This window comes from Alternaria burnsii (assembly GCF_013036055.1).
Source record: "Alternaria burnsii strain CBS107.38 chromosome Unknown 700, whole genome shotgun sequence".
Lineage (NCBI taxonomy): Eukaryota > Fungi > Ascomycota > Dothideomycetes > Pleosporales > Pleosporaceae > Alternaria > Alternaria burnsii.
The window spans coordinates 416796-429142 of NW_024066121.1; the positions used below are offsets into that span (position 1 = coordinate 416796).

At 49.4% G+C, this 12347-nt stretch overlaps 6 protein-coding genes across 6 annotated transcripts; 3 read left to right on the forward strand and 3 right to left on the reverse strand.

The window, feature by feature from the left end:
- Nucleotides 1-172: 172 nt before the first annotated feature.
- GT037_009230 (uncharacterized protein) lies at nt 173-1055 on the forward strand (the record flags this gene model as incomplete). Its single annotated transcript, XM_038934277.1, has 3 exons — nt 173-355; nt 405-986; nt 1038-1055. The coding sequence occupies 3 exons, from the start codon at nt 173-175 to the stop codon at nt 1053-1055; spliced, it is 783 nt and encodes a 260-aa protein (XP_038783079.1).
- Nucleotides 1056-3386: 2331 nt separating this feature from the next.
- Nucleotides 3387-3953, forward strand: GT037_009231 (ubiquitin-conjugating enzyme; the record flags this gene model as incomplete). Its single annotated transcript, XM_038934278.1, has 1 exon — nt 3387-3953. The coding sequence occupies one exon, from the start codon at nt 3387-3389 to the stop codon at nt 3951-3953; it is 567 nt and encodes a 188-aa protein (XP_038783080.1).
- Nucleotides 3954-4228: 275 nt separating this feature from the next.
- GT037_009232 (uncharacterized protein) lies at nt 4229-5309 on the reverse strand (the record flags this gene model as incomplete). The annotated part of the gene is made up of 2 exons (XM_038934279.1): nt 4229-5114; nt 5170-5309. The coding sequence occupies 2 exons, from the start codon at nt 5307-5309 to the stop codon at nt 4229-4231; spliced, it is 1026 nt and encodes a 341-aa protein (XP_038783081.1).
- A 1148-nt stretch (nt 5310-6457) lies between these two features.
- GT037_009233 (uncharacterized protein) lies at nt 6458-8250 on the forward strand (the record flags this gene model as incomplete). The annotated part of the gene is made up of 2 exons (XM_038934280.1): nt 6458-6957; nt 7080-8250. 2 exons carry the CDS (start codon nt 6458-6460, stop codon nt 8248-8250), a joined length of 1671 nt encoding a protein of 556 aa, XP_038783082.1.
- A 168-nt stretch (nt 8251-8418) lies between these two features.
- Nucleotides 8419-9588, reverse strand: GT037_009234 (uncharacterized protein; the record flags this gene model as incomplete). Its single annotated transcript, XM_038934281.1, has 1 exon — nt 8419-9588. The coding sequence occupies one exon, from the start codon at nt 9586-9588 to the stop codon at nt 8419-8421; it is 1170 nt and encodes a 389-aa protein (XP_038783083.1).
- Nucleotides 9589-9819: 231 nt separating this feature from the next.
- GT037_009235 (uncharacterized protein) lies at nt 9820-12249 on the reverse strand (the record flags this gene model as incomplete). Its single annotated transcript, XM_038934282.1, has 1 exon — nt 9820-12249. One exon carries the CDS (start codon nt 12247-12249, stop codon nt 9820-9822), a length of 2430 nt encoding a protein of 809 aa, XP_038783084.1.
- Nucleotides 12250-12347: the final 98 nt, after the last annotated feature.

Here is a 12347-nt window from a genome sequence, read left to right on the forward strand (position 1 = left end):
GGGTCTTTCTGGTTTCCGTCTGTTGTACCTAGTCAATGCAGCTGCCCCAAAGCAGTAAACAATTCAATCCCTATCTTCATCCTTCATCCTCCACTCACGTCATCTCCATCATCGATAGTTCCATTGACCACTGAACTTGCTTCCAATTCCACCTATTCCCACAACCTCCACCATGCCTACCGTTCTCCAGACCGCGGGCGACATGGTCGACAATCTGGGCAACAAGATTCACTACACCACGAGGAGAGTGGGTGATCAGATCGAGACTACCACCAATCAGGTGCTACCGCCCAAGCAGCGCGAGCACATGCTCGAGAGAGCCCGAGACTACGCTCGCCAGAACCCGAAAGCAGCAGTATGCTATTACGCGTCCTCTGAGAAATACTTCTAACACCCACATGTAGGCCTTTCTGACCACACAGACCGCATTGACTGGTCTCCCGCTCGTGCTTTTCCTCGCTTTCGCAGCAACAACCCTCCTCGTCTCCCTCTCAACCTGCCTCTTCCTTGGCATCCTCGTCTCAATCGCCATTACCTTCTTCCTAGTCGGCTTCGCCCTCCTCTTTGTTGTCCCCACCGTCATCATCGCCAGCTGTTCGGCTACCATCATCTTCATTTGGGGCTTCGTGGGCTACATTATCCTACGCAGGTTCAATGAGGGTGAGGAGCCAGCTAAGCTTGGCACCCGCGTTGGTGACAAGTTGCACAAGTTGACAGGCGGTAGATCGGGATATTTCCAAGGCGATCAGACATCTGAGGAGAGCAGTCGCGACCGAGACGTGGTGGGTGCTGGAAAATCTGCAAAGGGCCATGATGGTGGTGCTGGGCACGCATATGGTGGTGTATCGTCGAGTGCGCGCGACGGCGGGCCTGTAAATGGCGTAAATGGCACGCAGGGTACTGTTGAGTGGGAGAGGAAATGGGATGGTGTCAAGTCTGAGCCTGTTGTCTTGGATACGGAGAACGTCTTTGAAGCTCTGAAAGCGGTAAGTACACATGCAGATTGCGCACAATACACAGCTAACGATAAGTAACAGGAGACTCCAGTCGCCTAGAAGCGTGCCTGGAACAAAAGGTCTTGAAGTATTACTATTCCTATAGCACCTCTATCTGCTATTGCACTCTATCATGAATGATTTCAGCTTACTACGAGATTGGAATTGAACGTCATGCGTGCATGCTGCCGTATTTTGATGTTTCCTCACAGTATGTTCTCCACAGTCTAAATCACGTGCTTCTATGCTCTCCTCTAAACACCGATATAAAGCTTCTCTTCTAGCTGCTTCTCTATCTCTCTATCGACCTCAGTACCTTTCTATTCCCCAAAATTCCTTGTCCAACAAACCATGTTCTGCGGCGGAGCTTTCCAAAAATGTACACCATGGTCTACAGGGACCTTTTGTTCAAAACCACTCGACGACATATAATCTACACACCATTTCGTCCCTTGCCATAGCCTTCCAAAAGTCTGCGATCCAAATGCTTCAAGGACAAAGCGATGTGCGGCATCTAAAATGTCGAACACGCCTATTGTGATCGGTTCGAAGAAGTGACGTGATATGTCATGATCAAAAGCATGAGGCAAATCTTCCAGTTGCGCAGAATCGGAGCACAAAATCTCCAGCATGTTGCGGTCGGCGAGCTTGGCCTAGACTCTGTACACCGTCTCCACAAATTCGAAAAAGATATCAAAACTCATCATAGTGTCTCCGGTTCAGAGGAGCATTGTGGTATATCTGATTCCCGGGAAGAGGTCGATATTCGGCATACGAGTGCCCTAAATACATTAAAACTACTATCATGTGTGGCGGCCGCATTTTGACCTACAATGCTATTTACACGAAACAACATGGAAAAAGAATACCCAATTTTTTGGGAGCTTAGGGTCATCAGCCATTACGACTATGTAAACCCTTCCTTCCACCGTTGTCGCCCTCCATCATCGCCATTGCCTCTTTTTCCAAAACGACTTATAAGTTGGCCATGTTCGGTGCCTGCTGTTGACCAAAATCACAACACCGACCTCTGATGTCCTGCAGCACTTTCGCAGTCCAGTTTTGTACCTGGTGATGGAAGGCTCGGAGTACTCAAAAATCGCTCGGGCAGATGCATGCTTCTGTCTTTTCTTGGTAACTACATCGTCAAAGTCTCCTCTCACGATAGTATATTTCCAAATCGGACTACCAGAATGCGATGGCAGCGCGAGCGTTTAGATCAAACTGGAGAAGGGGGAACGATCCCGCTTTGAGATTCCGGAATTGATCTAGCCCGTAGACATGTCGCTGTCATTGTGTTGTTTCGCTTCATGCACAACAAAAGAGATAGCGGGAGCACTCATGGACAGCTGTCCCTCCCAAATTTCTACTCTGAGTTTGTCAGGATAATCTTCCAAATGTCGAGATAGTACGAAACATGGGTGATACCAAAACAGATCGCCAAAAATGGCATGTCGCCTGGTATACAAGACCCGCAGCTACTTTACCATACCTGTTTGAGCGCTCTCTTCTCGGTAAACAAAGCAAGTCGTCTAGACAAGCGACTATGCTGCTGTTTGCACCGCTACAGTCGCTTTATAATTTCTCTTTCTTGCAACTGAGAGTCTACCATCTTCTACACCATTCGAAATCAACAATTAAAAAAGATCTACGAAAGGGTCATGTTTGCTGTTCTTGGTACAAGAGTGATGTCTCATGGGGGTATCGGTAGACACTTTTGTGCGGACTTCGGAAAGAACAAACTACATTCGTGATCACAGCATGATGCCGCTCTTCTGCAGCGGTCCGCGAATATATAAAGTCCCTTCTCTTACCTCTTTGTCTCCATCCAAACGACATACTGTCTTGTAGAACATTCTCAAAAACACGAGGAGAAAGTCGATGGTTTCTAGAAACACCAAAAAAGGCCGAATGGCCCTGTTTCTGCGAGTACCTAGGTAGACTTTAGCAGTGTGCAAAATACGCTCTTCTACTGTCCATGTCCTCTACTCATAAATCATTCTTCGAACCTTGTACTACCACGAGAGGCTAGTGGGATCGGTAACTATTGTTGCCTTCTTTGTGTTGATAGAGATATGTGGTAATGGCCAGATAGAAGGAGTTGTTGGATGACATCAGTGAACCAAGAGCCGAGTAGCCGATACAACCGTCACTTTATCCGAGCACGCGGCCTTGAACAGTCATGAGAAGTAAAACATATCACTTTTCAATCGCTGCAGGCTGCGTGCTTCAGGCGTCGGCTTTTCTGGAGATAGCGTCTTAAGAAACCTAGGCTAAGTACTTGGCTGCTGCCTAAATTAGCAACCACAGCAGCGCCATCATAACATTCACGCACCAAGTTTCCGCCCACGTCTACATTCTGAGATAGCTTCGTCGATACCAATACTCAATATGTCTGTGGTTTCATCAAGAGACTTGGCTCACACCAGAAGGCGTCTGCAAAAAGAACTGCAGAACCTCACAAGCGATCCTATAGAAGGCCTTTCCGCCGCACCCACCGATCCATCGAATCTTTTCTCATGGAAAGCAACGATTAGAGGACCGCCTGACACTCCATATGAATCCGGTACTTTCCACCTCACCATGGACTTCCCAGAGATCTACCCACGCGCCCCACCAATAGTCAAGTTCGTGACCAAGGTCTATCATCCAAACATCGATAGCGAAAACGGATGGATTTGTCTGAACATATTAATCATGGACTGGAGCCCTGTGTTGACGGTTTCGACGGTTTTATTGAGCATAAGGGCGTTTCTGGATAGCCCAGATACGGATGATCCAGCTTGTCCTGGGATTGCAAAGGAGTATGTGTATAGGAGGGAGGCTTTTGACCAGACCGCGAGATATTGGACAGAGAGATTTGCGAATGCTGGAAGCGTAATTGAAGATGCGACTGAGGAAACGGCACCAAGTCAAGGGGTGGCTGAGAATACGATTGAGGACTGGGAACTTGTGTGAGTTGGTCACTGAATTTGGATACGATCAGGTTTACGTAGAAAGCAAATGTTGACATTTCATTATTGTATGAAGCCCAGTCATATCTAGACCAAGTTGCTTATATCGCGAGACAGGAAGGCATGGTACCATCGAACTTCACTAAATATCTCGAAAAGGAGCATCCGTCGAAGTTATAGCTCAGACCGTACATGTCACTTCCGTCAAGCGACAGTGCCATCCACATCTGCATCATCAGTCACGATCGATCTAGTGGATAATTCAGAAGCTTTATCCCTTCAGGCATTGGGGTAGAACGGATACATAGCCCGAACGGTAGCTGCATCACCAGCAGAGATATCAAAGTGCGGATAAGGTCTACCGCCTTTGAGAGGCAGGAAGTGAGCTTCATCTCCCGCCACGTTGAACGCATACAACGGGTACAGTAAAGGGTTCGTTGGATCTGGCCCCCATATAGCAGAATTAGCCCCATGGCGACAATCGTAGTGCATGATAGAGTGGAAATCATATTGTGAAACAATATCCGTGGCTGAAGGTGCAAACCTGACGAACTCTGCGCCACCCCATCCGTACATCTGGGCGACCCCTAGCTGAGTGCAGAGCTGATCCTCGGTGTAGCCATCAGCTCGAGCTTTTGCTAGTGCACTATCGAATCCGATAACATTCCTACAGTTGTAATTAATGTAGAAATCTCGGTCGGCGCGCTGATGTTCGTGTAAGAGGCCAAAGATATGACCGAGTTCATGTGTAGCAACATGCTCGGAATTTCGGATCATTGCGTCATGGGAAAAGACCATCCAGTGTCGACCCGGTGTATTCTCGGTCCCTTTGTAGCCGACTGTCGATCGTGCCTGAACACCCGGCATGTAGTAGTAGTTGAAAGATATACAGACGGTCTGCGGAGGTATCTGATGGTTCCATTGGCCGTTCGCGTCATAGCAGTAAGGGTAGCTATCTCCGCTTGCTGACAACCAGCGGCTGAAATATAGGTTGTGACCGTTCTGAATGGAAGCTACCCCAAGTGTGCGGGTCCAGGTTTCCCATGCGCGATCGATGATATGTGCGCCAATGGCTTGCTCCGAGGCAGCATCTTTGAAGCACCATGGGATCAGAACTTGGTAGTTTGGGAGACGAGGCCACCGCATCTGTGAATTGACGGGAAATCTGTAGGAGTGAGTAGGCGAAAGTGCATGATTTGTTCATGTAAACAGTGACTCACCCGGCATGAGCACCTGTGTCAAGCTCATCTGTAGCGTTGATAACACCTCGGCGTGCCAAAGTGTTGTTGTTGAGAGGGTGTGCTACAGGAGACGTAAAGACGAGCTCAAAAAGGGTGAAGAGAAGGAAGAAAAGCTGCATGCTTGAAGGTTGTGTCCTGCTCTAGTGCGCGGTGTCTGAGGTTGATGCAGTTGTGTACTCTCCGGTGTACGGAGAAGGGCAGAATTTAGGCTCACAAGCCAGATACGAGGACTAAGTAATGGAGATGAGGGAGGTCATTGCGTTCAGCACATTGATCTAAGTGAAGGTAATAGCCAGTGGGGCGTGAGGATACCGCGAGCCACAGTATGTCCGTGAAATGAGTCCACTGACGTGGCGATAATCGACATAGTCGCAAAATTGCTGTCTCTAACACTCAATACATGATTAGGGTCCTACCACTGCGGGGAAACAGCGGGCAGCATCCACGAAGCACGATATAACTATTGTATATCAAGTGAGAGCGACTCGGGTACGCAACGATGATGCACAGTGTGGTGATCCGATACGTCTCGAGAACTATAACCCACAAGATTCTTTCGGCATTAAAATCGTCGTGGTCGCGGTATGTCGTGTAAGAGCAGGAGCACGGGGGTTGGCCTCCGTGTCAGTTTCGCGTGGATGTGACATGCTAAGAAGACGAAAGTGTACTAGCGTCGCACGCCGCCACATTACTCAGGGAGCGGCATCTATCTCCGTCCGGGTCTCTATAACGCACCTCTTCCGGTCTCTTTGCATGAACTGCAATAGTTGCAAATCATAAGCTACCTCGTTCTTATATCTTCGAGTTAGGCGCTATAATTGTCATAGCGCAATAGCTATCTCCCGAATGCAACCTCGCATTTACAGCAACGCTGAATATGGAAGCCTGGTCTCAGCCGTATTTCACCGCAAATGATGAAGTATATAGCTGATGCTTGGCGTGCATGGTAATGGCCTTGTAGGTCATTTCAAGCGACCGTTGAAGGCTGTGCTGCGCAGGATGGCGCAGGGGAGGGGCGCAGCTGAAGCGAGCAGATCTTCATACCACTATTTGCACTTGCTTCGCTACTTGATCATCACGCCCGAGACGCGTTCCCTTTTGACAATCCATATCATTACTCCTGGCCATACTTTGAGTCGTCGCGAACAGTTTCACGAAACTACGTGCCTTTGTGAGGTCGCATTCCAGCAGCACCTTGTCTAGCAAGAGCCCCCACATTCTCCGCCCCCAACAAGCGCTGAGCCAGCGCTGTCAGACTGCAGTTCAGATGCGACTTCTGAATGCCAGGACTTACGAACTCCAAACCTTTGTCGGCAAGGATAAGCCGAACTACGCAATCTTATCGCATACATGGGAAGATGGGGAGGTTCTCTTTGAAGATATCCAGAACACATCAAGGGTCGATTGGACTGCGAAAAAGGGCTACTTCAAGATTAGGAAGACATGTGATCAAGCTTTAGAAGATGGCTGCGACTTTGTTTGGATTGACACTTGTAATATCAACAAAGACAGTAGCTCAGAACTCTCGGAAGCCATCAACTCGATGTTTAGATGGTACAAAGACGCCACGATCTGTTACGCTTATATATCCGACATCAAGATTGGAGACGAATGGTCATTCTCGAAGTGTCGCTGGCTTACTCGAGGTTGGACGTTGCAGGAGATGATCGCTCCTGACCGCGTGCACTTTTATGATGCGGACTGGAGCTTTCTAGGCAGTCGTATATCCCTTGCAAACGAACTGTCGGGAGTTTCTGGGATACAAAAGTCGGTGCTGCTCAGAAGGAACTATACTGGTGAGCGCTTAAACATACTGACTTTCAATTATTCATACCGACAGAACGTCTAACTTCGTATAACACAGAAGAAAATTGTTCCTGTTGCAAGAAACAAGGGGATATGGACGCTAGGTTCATGCTGGAAGGATTCAGCGTAGCGCAAAAGATGAAATGGGCTTCTGATCGAACGACGACGCGTGAGGAAGATGTTGCTTACTCTTTGATGGGGCTATTCGACGTGAATATGCCCCTCTTGTACGGTGAAGGTACGAGAGCATTCTTTCGATTGCAAAAGGCCATTCTTGAAATGCGACCAGATCACTCGATCTTGGCTTTCCGATTCAATTTGCCCAATATGAACGGCGGGGACTGTCCTCGTTTTCTAGCACCGAACCCGACTGCATTCTGCGACGACTTCCAGAGCATACCTTCATCGACTCTTGTCAAAGATGCGAGTTTACTTGGAACCACACTATCTATTGATATGCTCCTCTGTCCGGTACAAGGAGGAGCTGTGTTTCCAAAGCCATATCTTGGCATTCTGGACTGCTCGATGGCTGATGATTCTCATGCGAGACCGGCTATTTTACTGTTCGCCATCGACCACGAGGTCCGTAAGACATTCCGTTGCACTTCCTATACGAACAATCTGTACCTTTTGCATTCAAGCCATCTCGGTGTGGCTAGGGCCATGACAGCAGATACTCAAACGAAGCTAACCGACCAAGCGGTGCTTTCATACAAGCCCAGGGATATTGAACGCGTTCGCATCTCCATCTTTGGCGGAGATGTAGCTAGTGGGACTCTTGGACTCCACTCTGCGACGGGATATGTACAGGTCAACATATCTTCGGTCTTCCGCGACTTGGGGTACAAATACGCTTCATCCCTACCTCTAACAGAACAACACATGATATTTGCTACATATCCCCCTGGTGCTATAGAAATCGTGCACGAACGGGCTGGAAAACTTAAAGTTCACTGGGACCTACACAATGGTCTACTTTATTTCAACATATCATCTTTTTCGAGCCCACCAAATGAGCACACGACACAAAAACAGACTGCTCTTCGATGTCAAACAGATTCATGGTCCATAAACGACTCTGTAACCACGTCGCACAGTGAACTAGGCAAATCGAAAAGCATCGTAATCGAAGGTCCTGGAGCTACTACCCTTGAAGTGTGGATCTCCATATCCAATGAAACGTTCATTGGGAGTAGTCGTCTCGTATTAGCCGTTCATGGGAAGATCAAGAAACCAGAAAGTGACAGAAAGTGACAGAAAGGGAAAAGCTGGGCTAATACTGGGATTGCTTGGAACGTGATCACGGTCCAAAGAAGTCTGTCTAGAAGAAGACAGTCGAATTCTCATTCCAAAGCGCACTGATGTTGATAAGCGCAACAATGATTTAGCGATTCTCAGCCTGCTAACCCTCATCCGATCTTCCTAAACTTGCGCCTCACCCTCTTGCACACTAGTCACCACACTCTTGATCATCCTCTCCCAAATCCTCCTCACAACCCTAAACCCCTCAGCCCACTCATCATAATCCTCCACCGTGCCAAAATCCAACCACCTCCCACCTCTCGCCCCAACATACTCCATTAACTCCGCGTCCGGCTCCTCACCCCCTTTCTCAATTCCCACCTCCTCCGCTCCCTGACTTCGAGAACATTCTTTACCCGCCTCCTCAAGTGCCTTCTTGGCCGCATCATTCAATGTCCTCGCCTCATCAATACTACCCGCGTCATAAACCCAGTGCACTAATCCCCAGCGCACCAGGTCCTCTGTGTCGCAAGGAGTGAAGAGTAGTTGTACGACGTTCTCAGCCTCCAGTCTCATCGATTTGTCTCGACCAGGCGCTATGTCGTAATAACCCACCGCGTGCTTGCCATCTTTGTAGAACTCCGGTAAGAAGAGGATAGTCATGAGTTGATCGCCCTTCTTCTTTTCATACGGTAGATCGTCCGTGAAGACAGCCTTCTCCTTGCCTTTCCACTTTCGATTGGGAGCGTTGTTGAATGGAAGGATTGGTAGAGAAGCGTTTACGGCTCGGTTGGGCAAATGCGTGATTGCTGAATCGAAGTTTATGAACGGAAGATTCTTTTCTGCGATGCGTATTATGGCGAGGAAGACGGCAGGGTTGGTGGTTGTGGCGCGGTACCAGTCATAATTGAGACGGTTGAGTTTGGGTTTAGGAAGGCGAGCTTTGCCGTCCCAGACCTTGTGTCGCATATGTTCATCGTTTCCGTCATCGTTCTCCTTCTCATTCTCGTCATCGGAGGATAGTGGAGATGAAGAACAGGGCACAGGGAAGGCATCTCTAGGAACGAGCTTCTCCATGTCCTGTGCAAAGTCTGTGGTGATATGCTCATACGTCTTCCGCAAAGTGAGTTGGTGTCGATAATGGTCGATTCCTAGCTTGCGGCCTGCTGTATCTAACTCAGTACTATTGACGACAATATCGTCTTGGTGGGAGTCCCAGGGGTATTCTTTCTCTTTTGAGATCTTCAGAGGTCGCGTGAATGATAGCGGCCTGTTGGGTTGTGGTGGAAGGACTGATGTAGGCCCGCGCATATACGGCGGTGCTTCTGGTATGTGCGTTTGTCTTGCCATCAAGATAGTCGAACGTCAGACTATCGATATCGCACGTATAGCACTGAACGCTGCTGTTAGAAGTCGCGAAATTGGTCTTGTCGGTAAACACTAACAATCACAAGGTCAAAGAAAACCGTTGGTTGGTGAGAGATTGAAATATGTCCGTGCACAGGCTGCGTTTGCAATTACCACTTCACTGCCTTTCAGCAAGCTACAATAACTATACAATTACCGCTACCACACAAACTCCTAATCCGACTCATCGTCTGTGTCTTGACCAAGTACGAGGGATATCTTGTCGTCGTCACTGTCATCGTCATCGCCTCCTTCACCTGGCTCCGGAAGTTCAGGCACAACTGAGGCAGTGCTGGTAGCGGCGAAATCTGAGGTAGCGGGTGCAGTAGTATCAGAAGCTGCACCACTTGATGAAATTGCAAATGCCGAAATAGGAGGAGTGGGGTGTGCTGTGCGCTGTTCGTCTTCGTCGGTCCTCGGTCGCTTGGATGGTGAAAGAGGCCCATCTTCGCCGATCGGTCGCTTCGTCTCGGTGAAAGCAGTAGGTTCAGAGATGTTAGGGCGTTGCGCAAGTGTACCTTTACGAACCGATCGTGGAGTAGATTCGATAGGCTTGCTGGGTGTTGGCGCATCCTTCATAGCAAAGTCCTTTGCGACTGTATCTGGCTGGCTAGCTGTCTCCAATAGGTCGTCCAACTCTTGTCCAGCAAAGTGATCATCCGCCTGTTCCAACGATTGCGTCTCTTCTTCCTCCGCCTGATCTTCTTCAACTTCCATCTCTTCGTCGTCATCGTTCTCATCTTCCATCTCCAAGTCCTTACCACCCAAACGGATCACCGGCATTCTTGGTCGCAGCATGCCTTCGACATCCTTCTCGGCCGAGAAAGACCGGGCCATAAGTGGTAGGATGCTTGCGGCAGGCTTTCCAAACTTCTTGCTTGGTGGTGGATTCAGCACGCTAGCTACCATTGCGTCCTTGTGTTGCGTAAGGACAGCGGTGCGATCTAGGCGGCCTCGCATGGAGTCGGAGAGGTATTGAGCCGGGATGTTCGAAAACAAAACGGGAAGCAGATTGTGAGCGGCTTGTTTGAGACCATCAAATCCAACGTTGGGTCCGCTAGTGTTTTTCGTAGTGCCGAGGAAGCTATCGGCATTAGCAGTAGTTTGAGGCTGACTGTTGCCATTCGCCTTGGCTTGTCCGGGAGTTTGTTGGGTAGAAGGTGCCGCGATTTCGGATGGTAGCAGATCATCGCAGCAAGTACGGATGAGCGGTACGAGAGAGTCGATAGTAGCCTTGTGTAGAGCGATACCAGATCTCTTCAGTAAAGCAGCAATGGCGGTGTAACACACCGTTCGGATCTGGCTAGTCTCCTTCTCTGCGCCAAATACCCATACGAGCTGGTCGATGATGATAGGGTCTAATGCCAATGTGCTGGTCTGAGATCGGTGTGCTAATGCGAGAAGCACTTCGATGGCTGCAACGTGCACGTCTGGTAGTAGCAACCAAAGACTTTCACGCTCTTCCTTGCTAACTTGCGCGTTTAGGCGCACAGTGTTTTGGAAGTTCTTGCTCGCGGACGCTGGAACTGTAAGAGAAAGCATCCTTGAGACCAAGTCTACTATCATGCCAACATTGAGATACACTGTATTTACTGTGGGGCTCTCAATGTACTCCTTGATGACGTAAAGAAGTCCCGCCAAACGCTCACCACCAGCAAAGATTCCTGACCATGGTGAAAGATCGGAGCCAGGCTCTAGATCTTGGACTTCATCATCTAGTGTATGTCCGTTCGAGAAGGGTGCTTCCCGCGCTGAAGATTGCCAGTCCTCTACCACGGCACGGAACACGCGGTCCGAAGTCAGATGAGTCAGGTTTGTGATATTCTTCACAGCCTTCGTCCACTCTTCGCTCGAAGCGCCCTTCGGCGCACAGCAGGGCAGCTGCACATAAAGCTGGCGCGCCGCGTCGGTAAGTTCGGAGCAAGTCCCAAATCTAGCTCCGGTTTGCTGCTCTTGACTGGTCTTGTCAGAGGGTGTGGGTGCGATGAGACGTCCCAGAAGCGGGTAAAGTTGCTTTAGGTAAGACCTGAAGATAGTAGGATGTCGGGGCAATAGCTCATTAAAGCTCTCCAGGATGATCTGCAGCAGACTGACGGGAGTCGCTTTGGCGTTCGCTAGCTGCAAGCAGGTCTGGAGAAATGGTGGCAAGGACGGAGTGGTAATCTCGCGAATCAACGTCGGGTATTCCCTGGTTAGGAGGAAGATCCGTGTCAAGATGATGATGCACAGCTTCTTGGACGATGGCGAATCTGGCTTGTTTAGGAATCCGAGAAGACCGCGCACCCACGGCAAACTCTTTTGTAGAGTCTCCCAACCTCCAACTTCAATAGTGGCCTTGATCAGCACGATGGCACACCATCTTCCATGGGGAGTCCGATCTTGGAGCAAGGTGGAGAGGAGAGTCCGGAACTTGTGTATGGCGACAGATGCTTCAGAGGATGTCGCCTTGGTGCCTGAGGCCTGAGCCGAGGAGAGTAGAGTTCTGCAATTGGCTAGTGATGCAGCTATGGCAGGCACGTGTTGGGGAAGCTGGGATGTTGGCGTGGACGAGATGCGGAAACTAAGCGCGCGCAGTGTTGCCAACTCGGATGCGACGGGCGCCATGATGATAGCGATTCCTTCTTTTTCTTCTCTTTTCCCCAGCTGGATTCTGATCAGCGGACTTGTTGCGGAAAGATGATAGGAAAAAAGTTCGAGCCTCG